This window comes from Heloderma suspectum, chromosome 11, assembly GCF_057233095.1.
Source record: "Heloderma suspectum isolate Gila_16-S chromosome 11, 16-S_ref, whole genome shotgun sequence".
Classification (NCBI taxonomy): Eukaryota; Metazoa; Chordata; class Lepidosauria; order Squamata; family Helodermatidae; genus Heloderma; species Heloderma suspectum.
Window position 1 is genome coordinate 43185058 of NC_139468.1, and position 26065 is coordinate 43211122.

At 44.1% G+C, this 26065-nt stretch overlaps 2 protein-coding genes across 8 annotated transcripts in view; one reads left to right on the forward strand and one right to left on the reverse strand.

Moving 5' to 3' along the window:
• Positions 1-17918, reverse strand: part of CTDSPL2 (CTD small phosphatase like 2) — a 45852-nt gene extending 27934 nt beyond the window's left edge. For 5 of the 7 annotated variants that reach the window (XM_084817652.1, XM_084817646.1, XM_084817653.1 and 2 more), the window contains exons 1-2: positions 17704-17918; positions 15777-15888 (exon numbers count right to left, since the gene is read on the reverse strand). The gene's annotated coding sequence lies outside the window, so the exon portion shown is untranslated. The remainder of the gene's footprint in view (positions 1-15776; positions 15889-17703) is intronic. The other 2 variants (XM_084817655.1, XM_084817649.1) reach the window with 1 other exon arrangement.
• LOC146337335 (uncharacterized) overlaps positions 17163-26065 on the forward strand; it is a 71012-nt gene continuing 62109 nt past the window's right edge. The window contains exons 1-2 of the mRNA XM_084816387.1: positions 17163-17410; positions 18150-18551. Coding sequence (XP_084672513.1) covers positions 17163-17410; positions 18150-18551 — 650 coding nt within the window. The remainder of the gene's footprint in view (positions 17411-18149; positions 18552-26065) is intronic.

Sequence of the window (26065 nt, forward strand, 5' to 3'; positions counted from 1 at the left end):
GAAAGTGGAAAATTTCTAGTTAAATTTTTTGTTTAAGAAAACCCTGAAAAATCAGAAACAAGCTATTAATCATGGAAAAACTCTGATTCCAAAAATGTGGCATGATTATGAATTCTGGCAAATTTTAGAGCTACATCAGAAACAGGGTGTAGTTAGTAGTGTTAAAGTTTTGTATGAATTGCCAGCATCTAGCAAATATAGCCCCAACTGGAACTCCACTGGACCTAGATTATCATGTATATCAAATAATCTTTGAATTTTCTGCTTCTGGTAGAAAAGTTAGGCCTTCAGTGTAGCACCGTCCACATCTTTACTTACCTTCACAGCATGAAAATTCAGTACCCATTTTTTTGCCAATTCATATTAAATCCAGAAACTGGATCTACCTGGAAGAAGTTGGGCTGCAAGCATTAATCAACTTAATTCAGCAACCAATGACATGGGGATTTTAAATAGTGGGACTGGAACTGAATGATACTTCAGAACATCAGTTTGGCTCTTGCTTTTCTCTATAATAGAGAATGAAAGAATATGAAATATGGTATTTCCTTGTAGCAATGGTTGGAAACCTTTAAATTAATTTCTAATTTATTCATATTTCCTTCAATATCTTCAAAAGGCACTTACGTGGAGTATTTATAATAGCAACATTTAAAGAGTTTTAGGAAGCAATCGTACACATGTTTAGACAAAAAACGCCCTACAACTCCCAGCATTCCCCTAGCCAGCCATGTTAGGATTGTGCCCTTAATAAATCTAGAAATCACATGGGCTGAGATGACTGTTAATAGTACTCATCCTCTCTTATACTGAATCTTACCAGATCCCGCCCCTCCACTTTTTAAAAAGATGCTGCACTAACTAGTAACAAAACTATCTTAAATTGCAATGCAATTCTCTGCATGTCTACTCAGAAGCTAGATTTAAAAAGTTCAACAGAACCAGATAAGTGTGTAATAGGACTGAAGCTGGGCAGAGCATTATAATACTGACTTACCCAAGTCCCACTGAACTCAATGGGGCTTACTTCTGAATACACATGTACTGCATTGTTGGCCGCTTATACATTTCAGTAGAACCTGTGCAGTTCCTGTTGGGATTCTGGAATGAAACAGCTGTTCCTAGAGACATTAAGCTCTCTGGATTTATAATCCATGGCACTGGACATGCAGAAGCCTATTTTTGGAAGTCACTTTCCTCTTGTTACAAAGCTGATGTAGTATAGTTAGATTGCTAAAAGCTTCCTGAATGTACCCTTAAAGGCTTCTCATAGAAAGTCATGAACCCAAATAATAATTTTATTGGCATTTTTGAATTGCTCACCTCAGGCATATTTGTAATTTTACATAACACAAAGTGCTGGTAAATAATTACAAGTTCTATTTTTTTTAACTGTCTTCTTTTGTGGTTTCTAGGCATTTATATAAACAGATTTTTCCCTCCATGTGCTTTATCATTACACAATTACTTTTGCTCACTATGTAACACTCGGTAATTACCAACAGTTTAATCAGCACTCGACAACACATGTGAGAAGGCTCCTACATGAAGCATTTCAAAAATAAGTAATCAAGGCCAAGCACCCCTCCATCCTAAGTCACCTCACCTTTCTAGAGGACTGCATATTGAATCTGTTTTTGCAAATAAATCAAACCTTTCAATCAGACACATTTGTGAATCTGCATTACCAGTATGTGAACTATTGGCATGGTCTAGACTCATTCTCAAAAAATCCCACAAAAGAACAACCCCACTACTAAGAAAATAGGAAAACACTCAGGGACCCAGAAAGTGGCTCATAGTTATGCTAAACAAGCCGGGCCTGCAACACAATGCTGCAGTGTTCCCACCTGCTAAGAATGGAGTCCTCGAAGTGGTATCCATGGGCACTAATATGCCCGTGAACACCTCCACTGGTGCCTGCCTGGCACCCTGCCCTTCCTGATTTTATAATTTTTTTTTTTTAACTGGGAGGCTAGCATGCTGCAAAACTGAAGTGCTGGCCTCCAGCACCTTGTGCTGTGTGTGCGTTTTCTGGGCATTGCCAGTTTGACTTCGGTGAAATCAGTTTTGGAGCAGAAAACTGTGGGTTCAAAAGACTGCTTTTGTGTTCTGGAATTCAAATCCCACCTCTACCATGTTCTTAGGTTCTTGGGCAAGTTATTTTTCTTTTAGTCTCACCAGTTTGCCTTCTGGGAAATGGGTGTTTTGTGACTAGCGATACTCACCATGGCAGCCATTTTATGAATAGGCAAGCCCCACCCCATGGCAGCCATTTTGTGAGTGCACCCATGGCACTTCCAAAATTCCAAGTGTGCCCACTATCCCATAAAAGATAGGAACCCTTGGCCTAAGATGAATGCTTCTGTTCAGAGCTTCAGCCAGCCCGAAACAGGAACCTTGTATTGCTGTTTGGTGGTCATGGGGAGTTCCTGGAACAGGAGAGGGATAAAGGACACTTTCCTCCCCTTCCTCCCCAGAACCTTTCTCCTGCTGTGCTATATATTGCAATAGAGGGCTGCTAACCCCAAACCTGAGCATTTTCATACTAGATAGCAGGGACACACACACATGGTATTGGATACTGAAACATCCCCTGTAGAGTGGAGGAGTTTTTTTTAACTTCATGGCACACACGTCCCCCCTGTCCCAACTTAAACTCTGCCCCCAAAGCAGGGATTCCCAAGCTTACTAAGCTTCAGCAGGCTAATTCAGCCTTGCAAAATAAGCCCACAAATGTTGCTAGCCTACAGTAAATGTACTAGTCTGCAGGGCGCTGGCAGAGGAAAGATGTAGAACTATGTTCCTTCTGCACCAGCCTGCTTCATTTTTATGCTGGGCTCAGAGGAGGGACAGAGCATTCCTCCACTAGCCCGCTCACTTGCTTGCACAGAGTTCCATGTAGTCAACCTGCATGGCATTCCATGTCACCTATTGCTACTAGGCTAGTGCTTAAATAAAAGACCAGCTTACTTCCCCCTCTTGTACTATTCCCCATTTTGCTTTATTGGGGGTGGGTGTTTTCTACCAACATCCTAATGTCCCATGTTTCAACTGTTCAAAACCACAGATTTAATTGATAAGACTCATAATAGTTTGCCTGACCTCTGATTTCTTTAGTCTCCACCCTACCACACCTCATAGGCAGCACTGCCATCAGCATTCTGTAAGCTCAGTATCTCTTAATACACAAACCTTTATTCTTCTGCATACTAGGCGAGTCCCACAAGTATGTCAAAATTACTCATTCTGGGGTGGCCCCATTTTCCTTCCAAACTGATAGTCATTGAACCACTTGAGTTTGCTATCAGGGGTGGACAACTTGTGGCCCTCCAGATGTTTTGGCCTACAACTCCCATCAGCCCTGGCCAGCATAGCCAATGGTGGCCAAAACATCTGGAGGGCCACAAGCTGTCCATCCCTGTATTACAAGGAACAACTGGGATTCTTCAATGAAGTGTTGCAATGTGGAGTTCTCCTGTTTAGGATTGCAGCCAGCCATGCCCTCTTCCAGGATACTCCATTTCACCTTGCACCCCTTTGTTATTTCTCCCAATGGACACTCCACATTCTGTGGCCACAGAGCATGCTCAGTCTTTATTGGACCTTCTTAGGGTTTTTTCCCTAAATATTTATTTTATTTTATTTATTAAAATATTTCTAACCCACCCTGTATCACTTGGTCTTAGGGTGGGATATAAGAACAAAAACAATTTCAATGTAAAATCAATTCATTATAATTATCAACAGCCCAAGCAAACAAATCAACTACTGAGCGATAGCCAGTAAGACACAAAAGTCTGGCTAAATAGCTAGGTCTTGGTGCCAAGAGAGAGGTTTTGGCTAAATACTCAGCCAGCCAGACCTCCCAAGGGGAAGCCATTCCCTAACCAGGGCACCACAGCCAAGAAGGCTCTCTCTCATGTCTCCACATAATGGATAGCTACCAACAATGCAATGCTGAGAGGAGCCCCCTCAACAGATCTCCATACTTGGGTAGATGTATACAGGGAGAGGCACTCCCTCAAACATTGAGGTTCCAAGCCATTTAGGGTTTTAAACATAATCACTAACACCTTGAACTCAGACTGAAGGCATACTGGCAGCCTGTGCAATTCCTTTAAAACTGGTGGTAGTTTCTATATGATGTTCCTGACAGCAACATAGCTGCCGCATTCTGCACTAGCTACAGCTTCTTTGTTTCCTCAAGAGCAGCCCTGTGTAGAGAATATTGCAGTGATCTAATCAGGAAGTGACTAGTGCATGAACTAATGTGGCCAGGTTATCCTTATCTAGGAATGGTTGTAGCTGGTGAGCAAACCAAAGCTTGCCAATAGCACTCTGTGCCAGTAAGGCTACCTGAGCCTCCAGTGACAAAGGTGAATCTAGGAGTACTTCCAAGCTAGATAACTGCTCCTTCAGAGGGAGTGCAACCTCATCCAGGGCAGGTTGCTTACATTTTGTACTTATGCAAACCTTGGTGATCTCTCAAGCCTGCCATAATTTCTCTCTTGTGCATGGATGGTGCTGTTTTGGCTACAGTAAGCACTCAAGAGAATTGAGATCGCTATCCGTATATGATGATGACGACCATCATGATGACCAACTGATGATAATCAACTGTGGACTATTGTAAATCCTCAGCCCTTCTCTAGGTTATGTGTTTTCAGGAAAACCCCCCAAAACCACATTTCTTGCTTTTTCTCTATCATAGCATCCATGTTCCGGGGGTGGGGGGGCTTTTTGACAGGTATGCCCCAGGGGAAGTCCAAAATAGGAATGCAAGCCACCATAGTACACAATACAGCCCCCTATGGCTTTGACACTAGCCTACACAGCCAGGGAGTGACAGAGGACACCTGCCTCAATACCATAACCAGCCCCACAGGCCTTTTTGCTCCCATATACATGTGTCTCACAAGTTGGTCACAGATGCCATATTTTATGGGAATATATGTCAGACGCCACATGCTGCAGTCTCTTGAGTAATAATGCTGGTGCAGACTTCTGGAACTGTTGACGATGGCTTCAGCAGCAAAGAGGGCTGGAAAGCCCCTTGGATTTTTATTTAAGTCTAGCCCACGGTATGTCTGAAAAATAATTCTAGTCTATAATGATTAGTCAAAACATTAAAAAAAAATTTCTTCCTCCAAGGAGATAAAACTGTAAAAATCCATCCAGTCCATCAATGTCTCATCCTGTAAGTGACATTCTAAATCATTATCACCAACAGCTAGCTTAAACATACTCTTTATTAACAAAGTCACCCTTATTTTCAGAGGAAAACATCTTCTGAAGATTTGCTAATGGCCAGAGTTTCCACTACTGGAGGCAGGAGAAAAGGCAGCACATTTAATGAAGAAAAAATATAGTAGGCTACATCAGCTGTAAAACTGATGCAGTTTTAGGAAAAACTGATGCAGTTTTAGGAAAAATGACGAGTCTTGTCCCACCTTAAAGACTAATAGATTTACTATAGTGTAACTTTCATGGACTAGAGCCCATTTTGTCAGATACATACATAAAGTGTTGTTCTCAGCAGGAAGATTATACTGACAGAGAGAGAGAGAAAGAGGCACAGAGAGAAAAATTGTAACCAGTGGGGCCAAAAGGCCATGAAATTTAAGAGGTCTGTGATATTTCCACGTACAGCTCAAATATATACAATAGGGGTGCACAAACCTTTCGACCCAAAGGGTCACATGTGTTGCTGGCTCAGGGGGTTGGGAGCTACACATGTGAATGTACATATGCAATCCTGATACAGATGAATCTTTCCTTGCTACTAGCAGTGGCAGAGAAAGAGGTGCACATGAAGATCTCTTGGAGACCAAGTGGGGAATACAGGCATGGGGAATTCAGAGGCAGCGAGGTCAGGGTACCCATAGGAGGCTGAAGTAAAGGTCTTGGGGGGCATATGTGGCTCCAAGACCACAGGTTGTGCACCCTGGTATATTAGACAAGAACAGTGACCCGTCATAACAGTAGCAACATAACAATTGCCAAACTACAGATAGTACCAAAATTCAGTAGAGCATTAATGTTAGACAATGAATCTTTGATCATGGAATCACCTTTGTCGCTTTCATCAAATTCTGTAACAACTGTGCCTCTGTCTTCTCCCAAAAGGAGAACTTACAACCTCACGCAAGTAGTGTGACTGGTGAAGGCTCAGGATTGTAGTTCAGGACTGATGAGTTGATTAGTAAATACCTAGCAAACTTAAATGAGTTCTTCAGGGGGCAAATGCACTGCATCTTAATGCACTAAAGGAACTTGTGGATGTATTTTCAGAACTTCTGTCATCCTTGTTGACAAATCTTGGAGAACTGATGAATGCCACAGGAACAGCAAATGTTGTCCCAATCTTCAAAAAGGGGGGAAAAGAAGGATCCAGGAAACTAGCTTTGTCTAGTTTCCTAGACAGTCTAGCTTTGATACTACGGAAGATACTGACTGGGTTTGTATGACACGTTAACCCATCATGGGTAACTGCCCATGACAGGTTACCGTGTCGTGCGAACCTGAATTGTTTTAATTTGGATGGGTTGTTTTTCCCAAACAATCCACCCTGAGAACCAATGATCTGTAGTAGGGGTTGTTTTACCCACAATGGGTCGGCATGTTGTGCGAACCCTGACATGCCAACCCATTGTGGGTAAAGGGCACTGGGCAGAAAGCCACTCAGTAAAAGCAGCAGAAACCCCTGCTGCTCTTGCCGAGTCAGCAATTGCCATTCGTGATCATGGCCACGATGTTGCCCGTGGCCTTTTCCCTTGCTTCTGACAGCACCATGGAGGGCTGTCATAGGTACTCCCTTGGCCCCTGCCAATCCTCCCTTCCTGGCTCTGATCACAACCTTGATCACACTTGAAGCCCCACGCCTTTTTATTTTCCTAGCCCTGTTTCAATACAAAGAGGTTGGGAAAATAAAAAAGCACCCGTTCCCAAAAATTAGCTGGGGGAAATCCAATCCCCCACCATGGGCCATTGTGGCAACAGCACCCACGGTGGTAGGTTGGATGCCTTCCCTCATCCAATTTTCAGGGACAGGGGGCTTTAAATCCCAATGGAAGTCTATGGAGAAGGTCACCTCCATAGACTTCCACTGAGATTTAAAGTGCCCTACTCCAAAAAGCACCCATGGTGGTAGGTTGGATGCCTTCCCTCATCCAGTTTTCAGGGACATGGGGCTTTAAATCCCAATGAAAGTCTATGGAGAAGGTCACCTCCATAGACTTCCATTGAGATTTAAAGCGCCCTACTCCAAAAATTGGAGGCGGGGGGGGGGGAATCCAACCCCTGGCCAACCGATTCTTGGGGTCAGGACGCTTTAAAAACATTTTCAGCCCCTTTTGCACACAAAGGCTGTGAAAAAAAAATTTAAGTGCCCCATCCACAAAACTGGATGGGAATCCCCACCATGAGCCCTTTTCGTAACAGCACCCATGGTGGGGGGGTTGGATTCCACTCCATCCAATTTTTGGGTTCAGGGCACTTTAAATCCAAATGGAAGTCTATGGAGAAGGTGACCTCCACAGACTTCCATTGGGATTTAAAGTGTCCCATCCCCAATCTCCCCATAGGCTTGTACTGGATTCTAAAAGTGCCCCTTGACAAAAATTCGGTGGGGGGGGGGGATACAAGCATGATTAAAGATAAAATTATCAAGCATATAAAAGAACCAGTCTTGCTAAAGAAGAATCAACATGATTTCTGCAAAGGAAGTCCCATCTCACTAACCTTTTAGAGTTCATTGAAAGTGTCAACAAGCATGTGTATAAAGGCTGCCCACTAGATATTATGTACTTGGGACTTTCAGAGAGTGACAAAGCCCCTTACCAAAGGCTCCTGAGTGAATGTAGCAGTCAATGAGATAACATGATGAGTCCTTCTGTGGACTGTTAAAGAACAGGAAGTAGAGAGTGGAAATAAATGGTCAGTTCTCACAATGGAGAGATGTTAGAAGTGAGGTCCCCCAAGGGATCTATATTGGGATCTGTGCTTTTTAACTTGTAAATGATCTGGAGTTAGAGGTGAGCAGTGAGATGTAAAGTCTGGAGATGACACTAAATTATTAGGGTGGTTAAAAGAGGAGATTGCAAAAAGCTCCAAAAGGTTCTCTTCAAACTAGGCAAATGGGCACTCAGATTGCAAAGGAGGGCAACGGGGGCGGGGGGAACTGTAACTTCACATACACACTGACTAGGTTCACACAACACGACAACCCACACTCAAAGTTGAGTATGCATTGAGTGTGGATTGTTGCTGAATCGTGGGTTGCAGTGTTGTCTGAACCCAGCTGTGCTAACAAACCACAGTTTGTTACCATGAACAATTCACGATTTACAATCCAACAACAAACCCTGGGTTGTTCATGGTTAACCATGGGTTGTTAGAGCAGCTGGGTTCAGACAACACAACAACCCGTGTTTCAACAACCCACACCCAACCCATTCTCAACCTTGAGTATGGGTTATCGTGTTGTCTGAACCTAGTCACTGAGATCTGAGCTGGCAATGACTGACCGTAGGGATCTTAGGATTGTGTTGAAAATGACCAAGTGTATGGCAGTTGTGAAAAATAATTTTCTTTCCCATGGGTTGTTCTAGTGTTATCTGACGGTTGTTTAACCATCAAATAACCCACGATTCCCAGGTTTGCACAACATAAGCCACAGTGCACCCCCACCGTAGCTTGCACATTCAAAATGGTGGTCAGCATGCGTCTCAGAGCCCCCCGGGTGAATTAATACACAGCGGTTTATCATGATGTGCAAACTGGCCCTTAGCTTCAGATTCTCAAATATTTAAAAGGGAATATTACCTGCCTCATATGTCTCAATGAAACAATAATTGGACAGCATTTTCCATACTATGAAGTGGTACTTGGAAATGGACGATGAACTCAATAATCCTTAAATGAAAGACCATGTACAAAATATCAGCTAGGAAAGATATCTGCAGATGTTATGGTGGCCCAGGAGTTTCCATCTTTCATAAACAGTATGTTCTTAAGCTACATCTTTTCCTCCTCGATCACAGACTGATCAGGAAAGACCACAAAAGGGGAATGGTAAAGTTAGGGACCTGTTGAGAATTTGCAAATGTTTTTTATTGGCTTAAATGTAATGTTGTGCAAGTGGACTTCCACGCACATAATGGGATTTTCCCATCCTCTCCTCCCCCCTGCAACCCCAACCTGAAAAGATTCAGGGGGCACACGGGGGGCTGCAGGGGGGAAGGAAATCCCTTCCGCCAGCAATTTCTGTTCCACTGGCGGAAGGACACCATTGGATTCAAGCCAGTGTAACTTTTCTGCATTACGTTCTTCAATGTTAAGGTCATGGTTAAATCTCATACATTGTTGCTCTACCCATTAGAAAAACATTGATTTTCATAACATGTCAACGTTGCAATTAGCATTCTGCATGGCATCTATCCATAACAAAAGTATAATATATCAACAAGCCTTAAGGCCCAGAAAGGTGAAACTATTTGCCCAAGGTCACACAGCATGTCAATAACAATTCGACTCTTCTCTTCTGGCCCCTGGATCATACATTCTACAGCATCATGAGTTTTGTCCCTAAATATGTGATTTTCTAGAAAACTAAGTAAAACTGAAGAGTGACATGACTCTCCACCCACCCACCAGAAAGCAGCACTCCTAATCCTAAATATATTTACTTGGAAGCAGGTCCCACTGATTCCATTGGAACTCATTTCTAAATAAGTGTGCTGGATATTGCAAGAATATTTCAGTCTAAATGAGATTTGTACAAAATCCAAGTCACTGATGTACTATTTATACACGTTTTTGTTCTGATCCTAAACATTTATTTGGAAGCACATTAGACTGAAATGATAAGAATTACTTCCAAGTAAGTGCTCTTTTGTACAAAACACAGTGTAGAGAGGGGTAGAGGAGAAGCATGATTTGTTTTCGCACACTCAAAGCTATAAAAGTAAATGACAGTTATGCCGTAACAATATTCTGACAAAAGGAACATACTTTTCCAAGCAGGCATACAAAGGCCTTGATTGTTACATAAAAAATTTTCAGGCTCATACGTCTGGTACAGCCACAAGGTCAGAGGTTTTGCTTCCATTTTCAATTAACCACTGTTTAGCATTACATCCAAACCCTAAAATGTGGTTAATCATGGTGTACTGAAACAAGCCAGCTTCATAAACCACAGTTTGAAGGTAGCTTTTTTCAGTAAACCATACTTAAAACTAAACGTAATTTGTTTGTGTTAGGACATAATGCTAAACTGCGGTTACTTAAAAATGGAAGCAAAAGCTTCTGATCTCCTCACGGCCGCACCAGAGGAGAGAGGGGAACGCACAAGCCAAAGGCTCGCCCATGTAATGCTAAACCACAGTTTAGCATTACATCTGGACAAGGCCAAAAAATACTTGCCATTTCTCCCAAACATCCTCTGCTGCAGCATACAGAACAATGTAATCATTGTATTGTAATATTGTGATTGTTGGTTTTTATTTGCTTTTATTATGCAACCAGCTTTGAAGGCCTCCAGAGAAAAAAGAGTTCTATAAATAAAGTCATTCACAAGAAAGCATGCTCTCCCACTAGGAAACAAGAATTTATCCTAATTCAATCCTAAAAGTCAAACTTGGATTAAATGCATGAGAGTTGTAACAATTTATATGTGTTTTTGCTATATTATTTTCCCATTTAAATCTGCAAGTGTTTTTATGTTAGCAGTTCAAGAGTAGAATGTTCTATTAAGTAAGGTATTGGGTGTAACAGAGAATCCATCACTATTCAGATTGATATGAGTGTCAGAATCAATGTTCTTGATCGGTACTCCAGACAAACTGTCACCTCACACATGCTTTGGTTGGATCTAGGTTGAGCTGCTGCAATGTACTTCACACTGGGCTGTCATTTTGAAGACTGTTGGGTCACTGTAGAGGGTTCATAATGCTCTGCCATGCTGCTGATGGGGGCCCATTACTTGAAGCATGCTACTCTGTTGCTATTCTATTTGCAGTGGCTCCCAGCTCATGTCTGAGTCCAACTGCTAGCTCTGGTGGTCACCTATAACAGCATATATGGTTTTGGCCTGGGTATTTAAAGGACCAGTTGTTTCTGCATGATTCTGCTCACCCATTGAGATTTCCTGGGAAAGCTTTGCTCTACGTCCTGCCACTGTATCCTCAGATGCATCTGGTGAGTATGCAGGCCAAAGCCTTCTTGATGGCAGCACCTAGGCTCTAGAACTCATTTCCTTGGGAAACCCGCCTACAGCCTTTCCTCCCAGCTTTTTAGAATATTTTCAAAATTGTTCTGTTCAAGCATGCTTTCGATGTTTTCTGATACCAAAACCTATTATCATGTTTCTGTTTTTAGAATTTTGGTGTTTGTTTTCAATTAATTATTTTATTTTTGGATTATTATTTTTATTATGTTTTGTAAACTGCTTTGGAGGTCTCATATGAAGTCATTAAGCGGCATATAAATATGTATAAATATAAATAACACCATAACCAAAAACAAAATGGAAGGAACAAGCCCAAGCTGAAAGCCCTTATTCATGTCAGTACAAGCCAGACTCAGGAAGCCTGGTTGAGAATGCTCCACAGTAATAATCAGTAACTAATTATTAGCAGGAGCCATATTTTATATTATTTTATTTTTATTTTTTATTAAGCAAAGGCTGAAGGACCAATAACATTAGCTCCACCCACTGAGGACCTCCCACACAAACTGGGACACAGGTAACAAGCCCTTTCACCTTATCCATTCACTATAAGATAGGGAGATATAGTAAAAGCTTCTTTAACCCTTTCCCTACCACATTAAGTGCACTGAAAGCTCTATCAGCATTTTCTTCTTATATACCTTGCTTCCTTTTGCCTGTATCCCAGTTCATACAGTAGAGTGGAAACTGAGGTGCATAATGAGGAGAGAGTACTTTGGATTGGGGCTATGCTGGGTCCCAGCTAAGAACCCCCCTGGGAAGCAGACCCCTACTGTTTAACTCTAGACAAGAAAATGATATTCAGAGCCAGTGAATAGCAAGGATGATCACATGGTTGGAGGGAAAGGAAGGAAGAAAAGTAGCCAGCTACAAAGCCATAAATCCTGAAGAACAACATCTCTCACATATAGGTCAGATTTAACAAGAGTAATTTGAAACGCATTTCCTCATTTTCAGATTTGGTCTATCTTCATCCAACTAGTAGTTAGTTCACTTTTCAGATTACAGTCTACTGAAATGTTATTCTACCTGTGCTGTGACTGAGAATGGCATTCAACAATAATGGTAATGCAAAGATTCTCAGTTGGGAACAGGATTTTTATCTCTTTCCCTTCCTATAAAAAAACCCAGAATGTTCAGTCAGCCCCTAGCCTACATGGGGAAAATCACTCACAAAACTAGGTGGTTGTATTGTTTACGTCCTCCAGAATAGATCTGGAAACCTCCTAGGTACCTGGTCACCTAGATGTTGAAGCACTGACATCTCAAACTTTGATGCCCTCTTCTGAAAATGATATTTAGGTTTTGGATATGTTGAGATGTTTTCCAGGCATAGACCAAAATTATGCTGTTTGGACACATGGAAAATGTAGTGATGTGGAGCTACTGAATATGACAACACAAAGATGAAGCCAGGAATGTTTATTTATGCACACTCCACAGCAAATTGATACAGTTTACCAATTAATACTGTATGCACATTTCATTCTTTAAACAGAAATAATTTCTCTGTTTTAGTCACCAAGTGTGTTCCCTGCGCAAGCACACATTCACTATTCTAAAGCATCTTCCAAGCACATATTTCAATCAGGGTTCCATATCTACCTATCAATAGAAAAATAGGCTTTTCCATAAACTGCTTGGATATAATGTTCAAATACCTTAATGCCATTAAAATGTCATAAAAAACAACTCTCACACAAAGTCTATAAGTGAAATGCAGTAAAATGAAGGCGACAGCATGTATACTGAAAATATGGGAACACCAGTCCAGTTAATTATACGGTCTGGCATCACAACTGTACTATTCTATAGAGTGACAGCTTTCTTTTAAAGTTATTTGCAAGGAGGATCCAGTATAGTTTTTCTTTTCACATACAAAAATTGAATCAGAGAATGGGAAGCTGGCCCTGGTTTTAAAATCCAGTGTTTCAAAACCAATACAGCAGAAATAATTTCCCAGGTTTCAACAGGCACAGGAAAATGGTCTCTCTCTTTCTCTTTCTCTCAAGCTTGGATGCAGTGGATTCAAATTATTATTCATTATTAATTCCATTTCTATATCACCCAACAACAAAACTTTTCAGGGTGGCTCACAAAAATTAAAACCTTAAAATACAACATGGTAAAACACAATATAAAACCTTTAAAAGAGAATATAACCAAAGTAAAAACAAAAGTGAAAGCCAGCAGCAGTATAAAAATCTACACACACGCTTAGAAACGAAACAGAAAGACGAAAAAGCATTGGAAAATAAAAAAGGTCTTCACCTGGTGCTGAAAAGATCAAAATGTAGGTGCCAGGCAAGCCTGTCTAGGAAGGGCATTCCACAACCAGATGGCCACTACTGAAAAAGCCCTCTTCTGAGTAGCCAACCACCTCACCTCATTTGGTGTACCTGGAGGAGGGCCTCTAAAGAATTTAGGGTCCAGGCAAGTATATATGGAGGAAATATTTAACATTGTTTGTAGCAGAAGAGCTATTAACAGTCAAGCTTCAGCATTTCCCAAGTAGAATCTCACTGAGGGAGATATGGGGACTGGAGTCCCTGACTGCTGCAGACTCAGGCTGGCAATGAGATGGCATATGAAGACCATCTGGGTGGGGGTGGAATGGCAAAGGTTTGAAGGAACTGAGATGTAGCACTAGCAGGAAGAGAGAGTAGGTGCAGAGGGGAGTCACAAGATTTGAGAACTCCTGGAACAGAATAGGATTTCAAAAACCAGTACCACTCCCTATCTGTGAGGGAAAACCATTCCCCACTAAATAATGGCAATAAAATGGAAGTGGTTTGTAGCAAAACATAGCGTCTCAAGAAAGTGAGATTTCTTTTTTAAAATTTGGGCAAGGACCAAGAGGTCTAAGGAATCATAGCCATGACACGAATTTGAGCAGGGAAAGCTGCATATTTTCTTATAACAAACCAACCAATTAGCCATGCAGCGCCCCATCATTTGTATGTGCTCAGCTGAGAAACAGACACCATGTGGGAACCCATAAACAAAAAATTCGCATCACTAACAGAGTTCTGCAAGGGCCCCTGCTCACCTCTTCTACCCACACCAAGGTTAGGGGAGCCACTTTAGCTCAATTGGCAGAGCACCTGCTTTGAATGCAAGAAGTCCCAGGGTTAATCCAAAGCATTTCCAGTTACAAGGATCACATCGCAGGTGATGGGAAGATCTCATCTGTAACCCTCAAGAGCCACTTCCAGCCAGAGCAGACAATCCTAGTCTAGGTGGACAAAACAGTCTGATCTAGTATAAAGGAGCTTCTTACTTCACTTAAACCTCTTCCTCATGAGGGGGGGGGAGCTCACCTGTCTCTTCTCCTTAAGGCAGGGGCAGGCAACTTTTTTGGGCCATGGGCACATTTGGCAATTTGGGAAACTAATCTGGACAGCACCAAAAAATGGCTGCCATGGGAAAAATTTAAAAGTTTAACACAGAATTCCATCCTCCTGCTGCCCCCTCCCCACCCAAGTGCAAGGACTACATGAAAGAAGTCCATTGGCAGCAGTGGAGGCTTTCCCCCCTTTTTTAGCCCCCACACTTGGGGGCAAGGAGATTGGAAAACAAGTGGTAAGGCAAAGTTTAAACCTCACCTATGTATGGTGGTCCTGACACAGATTGGGCTACTTATCTAAAAGTAAGTATGAAATAGAGGGCCTACTGCACACTACATAATTAAGTACTGTGTAGTTTGACCACGAGTCTCTTGTGCTGCCTCTGCCTGCTCAGATCAGGCCCTGACGTGCTTACTTTACAGAAAGAAAGAAAGAAAGAAAGAAAGAAAGAAAGAAAGAAAGAGGGTTAACTGCATGCTATGTATTTAACGAATCATGTAATTTGACTCTCAGACTGCTTCTGCCTGCTCCAAGTTCAGAGATATGAGAGACTCCCAGTTCTCTGACATGTACAGAGGACATGGTGGAAGTAATCACTGGTAACCACAAATTATGGCTGGCTATTAAGCAAACTCAGAATTTGTAAACCCCTGATGACTACAATTATAAAAGCCATTCCTTAAGGCAAAAGTAGCAGCACAGGAGGTGCAATACACCCATTTCACTGAAGCACACACTGGGTTCAGATGACATGCTGCAGCTCATTGTGGGTTATTTAACCCACAATGAGCTGCAGAGCCCGCAGGTGCCAGGTTGCTTATGCAACTCCCGCTTGGAGGTTGTTGTGTTGTGCAAACGAGGCGAGGGTTGTTTAACCCATATATAACCCACACCCGCCAGGTTCGCATGATGGAACAACCTGTGACCAGGTGTTGCATATTCAAAATGGCAGCCCTGCATGTGCCGCAGCCTCAACACGGGTTAAATAACCCACAGTGGGCTGCTGTGTCGTGCAAACAGCCCAAAGTGTGTTTTATATTTAAGAAATGCTCATTAAAGATCAGAAAGGTGAAAGTCAGGGGGTATTCATTCTTTTGTCACCCATGTACAATTTGATAACTTCATTCTTAGATGTGGAGAAAAGATTCAATGACTATCAAACTTCACAGAACTATCATGACATTAAACTAGTAACTTACTTGTATGTTCCTTTTTATCTTCATTAAGTAATTAACCCATGCAGCACGAGCCTTTTGTGATATACTGTTATTCCAATTTTACAGATGGGGAGATGGACAAATAATTTAAAATCTGTTTCCAACAGAAGAGAACAGTAATTAGCATACATAAATGGCTTTGAAACCTTGTCAGGAAATACAGTATTCAAACATAGCATTCAAAATGGTGCTGTATTCGCATATTAACACAGGATGTCACTTTTCTCACTTCTTTCTAGTGACTAGAATCTAGTCCCTCCTCAATACCCACCTTTTCCTTAAGGACACTGGTGAAGCCACCTATTTCCCATATTCCTCCCCTGATTTACTCCTGACTCCACTTCCCTCCCATTTCCCGTGTGTCAAATATTTAATTGTAAGGTCCTCAGGGTATATCCTCTTGTGCTCTGTAAAGAGTGCCATACATACTGATGGAGCTATGTAAACAAATCAATAGTAATATAATAAGTGAATTTATAAACAAAGTCAAGAATTGTAAACTCCCATAATTGACTAAAACCCAGCACTTTGGAGTATTAGACTAGAATTAAATTTTGTGAACCACAAAATTTGTGAGCTTCAGCTATTGGGCAGTATAGAAATGAAGTAAGTAAATAAATTCAGCAGACATACTAAAAGCACAGTGCTTTACTACAGTTTGCATCACACAAGCCATGTTGGTGCCAAGCAGGTCAACCACCTTCCCTCAGTCTCAACAAATACATTAAACAATATTAGGGAGCTCAGCACTGGACAGTCCTAATATACATTAATGGGGATGAGGGATAGTCAAAGACTAGGGGTACAACTTGATTTTAAGAGAGCCCTAGGCTTCCCATGCCCAAATACATTCTAACCAATTCATTTAAATGTCACTTAAGATCCTGAGTGGGAAAATCTGAATTCAAATCCCCCACTCAGTGACACAGCTCCTTTGACCTTGGGCCAGTCTCTCTCAGCCTGAACTACTTCACAGGGTTGTTGCACGGATAAAACAGGGACAGGTAGAGTATGCTACCCCAAGCTCTTCTGGAAAGATGCAGGATAAAAATGCATGCAATAAATAAAAAAATCCTCCACGTTAAGCAGCAACCTTGCAGCCTGCAGCGTGCTTCACAACAGGACACAGCCTGGTGTCCCACAACCTTGCTTGACTCCCTCGCTGCATACTAGTACTTTGTCACCTTGATGGTGCACCGGGTTTTGCAGATACTTTAAACGCCTAAATCCCAGCCCCAAATCACAAGGTGCCTGAACCGCCTAGCACCTGAGAAGTTCCTGCTAAGTGTAATGGGAAAGCTCCCCTGGTGTTGTCATCACGGACACAATACTGCCCTTCCTCCAAACTGCACATGCACGCAGAGACTAATGCCAAAGAAGACAGCTGCCGGGGATCAAGCCTGCTGCCTGGAAACCATGTCCCGAAACCCAGCTGCGACCATTAGTGGGGGCACTCTGCACATGCTCATAAGCACTCTCTCCGGCGGCAGCCGCGAGCGGGAGGTGCAGGGGCTGGACGCACGGCGCCCGCGCCGATCGCACTCGCTCCGGAATGAGCGCCGCGGCCGCCCGGCTCAGGTGCTGCTGCGACGCCCGAAGCAAGCCCAGCTCATGATGTACACACACGCAGCGCGGGTGGGGCGGGGGAGAGGTGCCCATTCGCCGCCCGCGGCCGCTCCGGCCCCCGCCCGCGGCGTCGGAGCCGCCCCCGCGCAAAGCCAGGCCGGGGGGCGGGGAAGTCCCCCAGGCCTAGGCCCGACGAGGGTCGAGGGAGGGCGGAGGGGGAGGCCGCGCCCGGAGGCCCCTGCCCCGCGGCGGAGGGACGGGGGCTCGGCGGGGCTGGGGCCGTCCGCCCGCCGCCGGTGCCAGGTCTCCTCACCACCCGGGAGGGGGGAGGGGCGCCGGTTACCTGTGAGGCGCTGAGAGGGAGGTGGAGGTGCGGAGGACGTCCCTCCCCCTTCCGCCCGTCAAGCCGCCGCTCGGTGTCCGGCTTCCCGGCGGCAGAGCAGGGCCGGGCAGGCCCCCCCGTTGGTCACACGAAGCACCGCCGCTGCCGGGGGCTCTGTAGCCGCTCAGCAGCCCCGGCAGCGGCCAGTCGCCATTTCCCGCCTACCGACCTGCTGCACCGCACGGGAGGACCCGGATGATGACGGGAGGGGGGGAGGCAAGGAGCGAGCCCGGCTGCCTGGGCCGACGTTCCCTCCGCGCACGCGCGCGGCTGGAGGGGCGGGGCTTTCCTGCGGGGAGTCGCGGGCGCGGCGAGAAGAGCCTGGACCCGAGCCGCGGCGGCGGAGCGAGAAGACGCGCCGCGGCCCGGTGCGCCGGGCCCCTCGCGCTCCCTGGGCAGGCCTAAAGGCGCTCTGCGCATGCTCGGGTGAACCCTCTCCCTTCCTCCGCAGGAGCGGGCCTGGCCCTAGAAGAGAGGCGGCTGGAAAGAGGCCCGCGCCGGCAGACCCCGCAAGCCGGAGCCAGAGGCGGCGGGCGAGATCGCCGCGGGCGTGTTCTGCGTGGGAGGCCAGGCGTTCCTGCCTGGGCGGCGGCGGCGGAGCTGTGGCCTTGCCTGCCAAGGCTCTGGCGCTGGTCGCGGCGCTTCCCTTGTCGGACTGTGGCTTCTCTCGCGCTCCTGCCCGGGAAGTTTTATGCTGATTTACAAAACAAGCCCCAAAGGAACGAACAGCTCCCCCGTCTGCACTCCCCCAAGTTCGGAGAATGCGCTTCTCCGTGCACTTATTACGGCCCACCGTTGCGCGTCTCAAGGTACTGAAGATGTCATTTCGGTGCACTTTGGCAAGGTTACAACTGAGGGAGAGGGGGAAGCGGGGCCATTCCACCAGCTGTGCTGGAAATGATATTCCCCCTCTTCCCTCCCCGTTCCTGTTTCCGTATGTGTCGTGTCTGTTTAGATAGTCCCTGCCGGCAGGCTTACGGTCTTATTTAGGGCGCAATCCTATGCAGAAAAAAACACACAGAAAAAAGCATGGCTGGCTGGGGAATGCTGGGAGTTGCATGCATAGGATTGCGCCCTTAACTGATTATTTGTAAGCCGCTCTGGGGGCCTTTTTGGCTGAGGAGCAGCATACAAATGCTTAAGATAAATAAATTAAAACAGCAAGGAGTGCCTGTAGCACCTCAAAGACTAACAAATTTATTGGCAAAGTTGTGTGACTTGTTCCCAAGGAAAAAACATGACTGTATCATGCAAGTCAAATGGGGCCAGTTGGCAGGCAATTTCCATTACTTCGTTGTAACAGCCACACACAGCAGCAGACACCTTCTTATCTACTTCAGCTTGAAGGAACATTGTCAGATCAAAATGGTTAAAAGAGAAGGTCTGGCAAAAGCGCCATGGGAGGTGAATCAGCCATGCACGTTTGAGTGGTCAAAGATAAATTGTGGTCTCCATTACTCTTGATTTATATACAGCATGTCATGCATACTATCCCTTGTCTACAGCCCTAACATTCTTACTTGGATGTAAACCGTATTACACTCTGTAGGGCCTGTAAATGGCCTTAAGCATGGCTTTTCTAGGGAAAGGTGACTAACAAGCGATACTAATAAACAAAATATGCCTAGGCGGACTTCCTTGCGTTCATCCTTACATGCTGCTTCTAATGCACTGCCACCTAATGGAGTGAGATAGGTTTGTATACTGCTAAATAAAAGTGCTAACCTCACAGTGGCCTTTCACAAAAGGAGGGGGGGGATCTCCCTTCAGTTAGAATTGGCTAAAATAATGTATTCTTTCAAAAAGAAGCCTTTGTGTGCCCCTAATTATAAGGCACAAAAATCACTATAAGGGGGACCATGTACTGTATGCAGTGCAAAGGAGGTCACACATGGTATCCTGCTTCATGACTAGGTCTGAGCTGGGTCCTTTTGTTATATCTCACTCGGTAGGCGTCTCTATTCAGGAAGAATTTAAATCCAGGGCAGGAGATGCAACTCCAACTACAACTCCATCCCCAAAACTCTTATCCATTTTGCTACTCAAGATAGTCCAGAGAATCACCATCACAGAAAAGGAGAGGGGGGAGGGAGAGAAGAGAAACCTTTCAGGACAAGTCACTGTAGTAGCTGCTAAAAGGCCTCTAAGATGCCAGCCTGGTGTCCAGAATGTCTTTACTGTGCAACTCCAGACACAAAATATGTTGAAGGAAAAGTATATATATCCAAAAATATAACAAAAGTTTAATATACTAATCTCTCACTCAAAACAATTGATTAGCAATCAAAAATGCCCATCAATACATCACATATGTAGGTTGTACATATTCACAATACTAATTTCCAAATCCAAGGCTGTACATATAAACAAGAACAATATTGCAAATGTGTTGACCAATCTGGTCCTCTTCAGTGGGAAAAATATAAATATAAAAGTCATTACAGCACTTACTGAAACAATGTTAACGTGATACTTGAATTCCTGCATGGATCCTGAAAAGGAAAATACACATGCAACTTTTGAAAAGCAAATAGCCAATGTTTTAAGGAAGCATGATGTAGTAGTAATGGGGGACTTCAATTTCCCCAAATTATGACTTGATAGGTATAACTGAGACTTGGTGGGATGACTCTCATGACTGGAATACAGCAATTGAAGGATATAACTTGTTCAAAAAGAACAGGAGGAACAGAAAGGGAGGTGGAGTTGCACTGTATGTGAAAAATACGTATCTCTGCACAGAAGGATGAGCTTGGTAGCCCCATCAAGAGCATCTGGATCAAAATTAATGGAGCAAAGAATAAAAGGAACCTGGTGGTCGGAGTCTACTACCGGCCACCCAGCCAAGGAGAAGATGAAGATGAAACTTTTGAAACACAAATAGCCAATGTTTTAAGGAAGCATGATGTAGTAGTAATGTTGTTCAGTCGTGTCCGACTCTTCGTGACCCCATGGATCATAGCACGCCAGGCCTTCCTGTCCTGCGCTCTCTCCCGGAGCGTGCTCAAGTCCATATTCATTGCATCAGTGATGCTATCTAGCCATCTCATCCTCTGCCGTCCCCTTCTCCTTTTGCCTTCAGTCTTTCCCAGCATCAGGGTCTTTTCCAGAGAGTTTTCTCTTCGCATTAGGTGGCCAAAACAGTTGAGCTTCAGCTTCAGGATCTGTCCTTCCAAGGAGCACTCAGGGTTGATTTCCTTTAGGATGGACTGATTTGACCTCCTTGCAGTTCAGGGGACTCGTAAGAGTCGTATCCAGCACCACAGTTTGAAAGGATCAATTCTTGGGCGCTCAGCCTTCCTTAGAGTCCAGCTCTCACAGCCATATGTTACTACTGGGAAAACCATAGCTTTGATTAGACGGACCTTTGTCGGCAAGGTGATGTCTCTGCTTCTTACTATGCTGTCTAGGTTTGCCATAGCTTTCCTCCCAAGGAGCAAGCGTCTTAATTTCATGGCTACAGTCACCATCTGCGGTGATCTTGGAGCTCAAGAAAATAAAATCTGTCACTGCTTCCATTTCTTCCCCTTCCATATGCCAGGAAGTGATGGGGCCAGATGCCATGATCTTCGTTTTTTTAATGTTGAGTTTCAAACCAGCTTTTGCACTCTCCTCTTTCACCCTCCACAAGAGGCTCTTGAGACCCTCTTCGCTTTCTGCCATTAGGGTGGTATCATCTGTGTATCTGAGGTTGTTGATAATTCTCCCGGCAATCTTAATTCTGACCTGTGATTCATCCAACCCAGCGTTTCTCATGATGTACTCTGCATAGAAGTTAAATAAGCAGGGTGACAATATGCAGCCTTGTCGTACTCCTTTCCCAATTTTGAACCAATCGGTTGTTCCATGTCTGGTTCTTGCTGTTGCTTCTTGACCCTCGTACAGGTTTCTCAGGAGACAGGTAAGGTGGTCTGGTACCCCCATCTCTTTAAGAATTTGCCAGAGTTTGTTGTGATCCACACAATTAAAGGCTTTAGCATAGTCAATGAAGCAGAAATAGACGTTTTTCTGGAATTCTCTTGCTTTCTCCATGATCCAGCGAAAATTGGCGATTTGATCTCTAGTTCCTCTGCCTCTTCGAAACCCAGCTTGTACTTCTGGTAGTTTCTCGGTTCTTATACTGCTGAAGCCTAACTTGTAGGATTTTGAGCATCACCTTGCTGGCATGTGAAATGAGCGCAATTGTACGGTAGTTTGAAGTAGTAGTAACGGGGGACTTCAATTTCCCCGATATTTGTTGGGAGACAAATTCTGCAAAACAAGGCCCCTCCAGGAAATTCCTGACTTGTGTGGTAAATAACTTCCTCCTACAGAAAGTAGAGGAAGGAACTAGAGGATCGGCTATCCTTGACTTGATTCTAACCAACAGAGATGGCTTAGTGGATCAAGTAGCAGTTACAGGAACTCTGGGGGAAAGCGACCATGTTGTACTTGAGTTCTTGGTTCTAAGGGAAGCAAAAGCTGAGTGTAGTCAAACGCGTACCCTGGATTTTAGGAAAGCTGATTTTAATAAACTCAGAACAATGATCAGTAAGACCCCATGGCCAGCGACTCTACCGAGAAAAGGAGTCCAAGATGGGTGGGAGCTTTTAAAAAAGGAAATTCTCAAGGCACAATTACAAACCATTCCAACAAGAACAAAAGGTGGAAGACAACAGAGGAAGCCAATGTGGCTTCACAACAAGCTTAGAGATGACCTGAAAACAAAAAAGGACACATATAGGAAGTGGAAAGAAGGCCAAGTACCAAAGAAAGAGTACAGGCAGGTAGCACAGAACTGCAGGGATGACATCAGGAAGGCTAAAGCTGAGAACGAGCTGAGGTTAGCGAGGGATGCTAAAAGCAACAAAAAGGCTTTATTCAGCTACGTGCATAGTAAAAGGAAGAGGAAAGAAATGGTTGTTCAGCTATTAAATAAGGATGGCAAAACGATAACAGATGACAAAGAAAAGGCAGAGGTGCTCAATTCCTACTTTGGCTCAGTCTTCTCCCAAAAGAGGGTCTATGACCCCCCTGGCAAAGGCGAAGTACTGGCTGAAGGGGCAGGATTGCAGCTTGAGAGCGATAGGTATATGGCCAAGGAACACCTAATTACTTTGAATGAGTTCAAATCTCCAGGGCCAGATGAACTGCATCCTAGAGTAATAAAGGAACTGGCAGAAGAACTCTCAGAACCGCTGTCTGTTCTCTTTGAGAAATCATGGAGGACGGGGGAAGTGCCAGATGACTGGAGGAGAGCTAATGTTGTCCCTGTCTTCAAAAAGGGTAAAAAGGAGGAACCTGGGAACTACAGGCCAGTCAGTCTGACCTCAATCCCTGGGAAAATTCTGGAGCAGATGATAAAGCAATCTATCTGTAAGCACCTTGAAAACAATGCAGTGATTACTCGAAGCCAACATGGATTTATCAAAAACAAGTCCTGCCAGACAAATCTGATCTCATTTTTTGATCAGGTCACCTCCCTTGTAGACCATGGGAATGCTGTAGACATCATATACCTCGACTTCAGCAAAGCTTTCAACAAAGCGCCCCATGATCTCCTGATGAGCAAACTAGCTCAAAGTGGGCTAGATGAAACAATGATCTGGTGGATCTACAGTTGGCTACAGAATCGGACTCAAAGAGTGCTTATCAATGGGGTCTTCTCAAACTGGGGAGAGGTAACGAGTGGGGTAATTGAGAAATCATGGAGGATGGGTGAAGTGCTAGATGACTGCAGGAGGGCTAATGTTGTCCCTATCTTCAAAAAGGGTAAAAAGGAGAAACCTGGGAACTATAGACCAGTCAGTCTGACATCCTGGGCCCAGTGCTCTTCAACATTTGTATTAATGACTTGGAGGAGGAGGTGCAGGGAATGCTGATCAAATTTGCAGATGACACAAAATTGAGCGGGATAGCTAATACTTTGGAAGACAGAAACAAAATTCAAAGTGATCTGGATAGACTGGAGCGCTGGGCAGAAAACAACAGAATGACATTTAATAGGGACAAATGCCAAGTTCTGCACCTAGGAAAAAGAAACCAAATACACAGTTACAAGATGGGGGATACGTGGCTCAAGAACACTACAAGCGAGAAGGATCTTGGAATTGTTGTCGGTCATAAGCTGAATATGAGCCAACAATGTGATGTGGCTGCAAAAAAGGCAAATGCTCTTTTGGGCTGCATTAATAGAAGCATAGCTTCCAAATCCTGGGAAGTACTAGTTCCCTTCTACTCCGCACTGGTTAGGCCTCATCTGGAGTACCGTGTCCAGTTCTGGGCACCACACTTTTAAGAAGGATGCAGACAAACTGGAGAGGATTCAGAGGAGGGCAACAAAGATGATCAGGGGACTGGAAACAAAGCCCTATGAAGAGAGACTGAAAGAACTGGGCATGTTTAGCCTTAAGAGAAGACTGAGGGGAGATATGATAGCGCTCTTCAATTCCTTGAAAGGTTGTCCCAGAGAGGAAGGCCAGGATCTCTTCTTGATCATCCCAGAGTGCAGGACACGGAACAATGGGCTCAAGTTACAGGAAGCCAGATTCCGGCTGAACATCAGTAAAAACCTCCTGACTGTTAGAGCAATACGACAATGGAACCAATGACCTAGGGAGGTGGTAGGCTCTCCCACACTGGAGGCGTTCAAGACGAGGCTGGACAGCCATCTGTCAGGGATGCTCTGACTTGGATTCCTGCACTGAGCAGGGGGTTGGACTCGATGGCCTTGTAGGCCCCATCCAACCCTACTATTCTATGATTCTATGCTTAGATTCCTAAAATAATATGCCATACCTAAACAGTCAAAACACTCCAGGAGAGAGCGGAGGACAGGAAGGCCTGGCGTGCTATGGTTCATGGGGTCATGAAGAGTCGGACACGACTTAACGACTGAACAAGCAGTAAAAAATATAGAGTAATAAAATAATCAGTTTATCAGTAGTTGTTATATGTACAGGAACCATCCACACCATGCAACTCATAACTGCGTAAAAGAAAAAAAAAAGGGGGGGGGGAGACATTCCCTCCTACGTTCTGAAACATATAAAGAAATAAAACCTTGTGTTAATTTTTAGTAAACTCCCAGCTATGTCTAACATATGACTAAACCATGATGTAAAAATTAGTATGAAGAACCCAGAGAGTAGTTAAGGACAGAACTGGTTCATTGTTGATTACTGTGCAACTCTTCAGGATTTATTTCAAGATTTTGACTGATTTTATCCCCAAAGTATAGTGCAAATTGCTCAGTAGGGATCCTACTGGTAATGGGTATCCATCCAATAAAAGGATTTGGCTCACATACTAAAGGCCAGTATGATTCAGGAAATAACTCTTTGCTCCATTCTGTTGTGTCACCCTTCACATCGTGGCAGAAGGCAGTTTGCTTACCGCAATCACTGCTGCAGGGCCTAGTCTATACTTTCTCACTGCAGACAACTGTTTTATTATGATCTAATATCTGTATTGGTGGCATAGAGAGAGAGACAGCACCTTTACAGTTGAGGCCTTCAAAGTGTGCTGGAGGAAGTGGCAGATGTGAGCAGATTTGACAGGGCAAGGTGGAGCTTGTGTGACACTGGCTGGAGGCTACTCCTTGCTACACTTCTCTGGCTCTGCATTCCGATTATTCAGATAAAAGCTGCTGGTGAGAGAAAACTAGCTATGTTTATAAAGCAGGAGGATAGGAAGCCTTCATGTTGGGATCTGCCTTGTGGTTTTTGCAAGCATGAGATTGAAGAAAGCCACCCAAGAAGCTGAGCTACTTCCCTAACATCTCACAAGCCTTATCATGTCTTGTTCTAACTGTAAAAATAGCAGCAGCAGAATGTGAGCATTAGGGTTTCAATACATACATTTTGACATGTATTCTAGTGCTCAGTAACATATAGTTCTACGGGCCACTTGTTGCCATGCATCCTCATTCACATGGACATGAAGCTTGTGTGCATACATATGACGACAAATGCAGGTCAAGTTGGCCTTTAACCAGATGATGTATGCACTATGCATTTACTGAAGTGGGGTATAGCTACTTCTAAAATGGGAAAATTAGCCCAAACACTCATTTGAAGTCCAAAAATGAACTTTATAGATTTTTGTTCTCAAAAACACACTTGCACATTCATTACAATTGAGAAAATTAGCTTCATTAGTATACCAACCCCCTACCACATGGGTCAGTATGCCAGTTCTAATAGGTATAACTTGGGAGATAGGAAAAGATGAAGATTGGGGAAATTAACAAATAAGGAGCAGGGAATTTGAAGGCTATACAACCAAGGAAGCTTGGCTGCTGGTGAATATGGTAGGCAGCAAGGGCAGAAATGGATAGATTTAG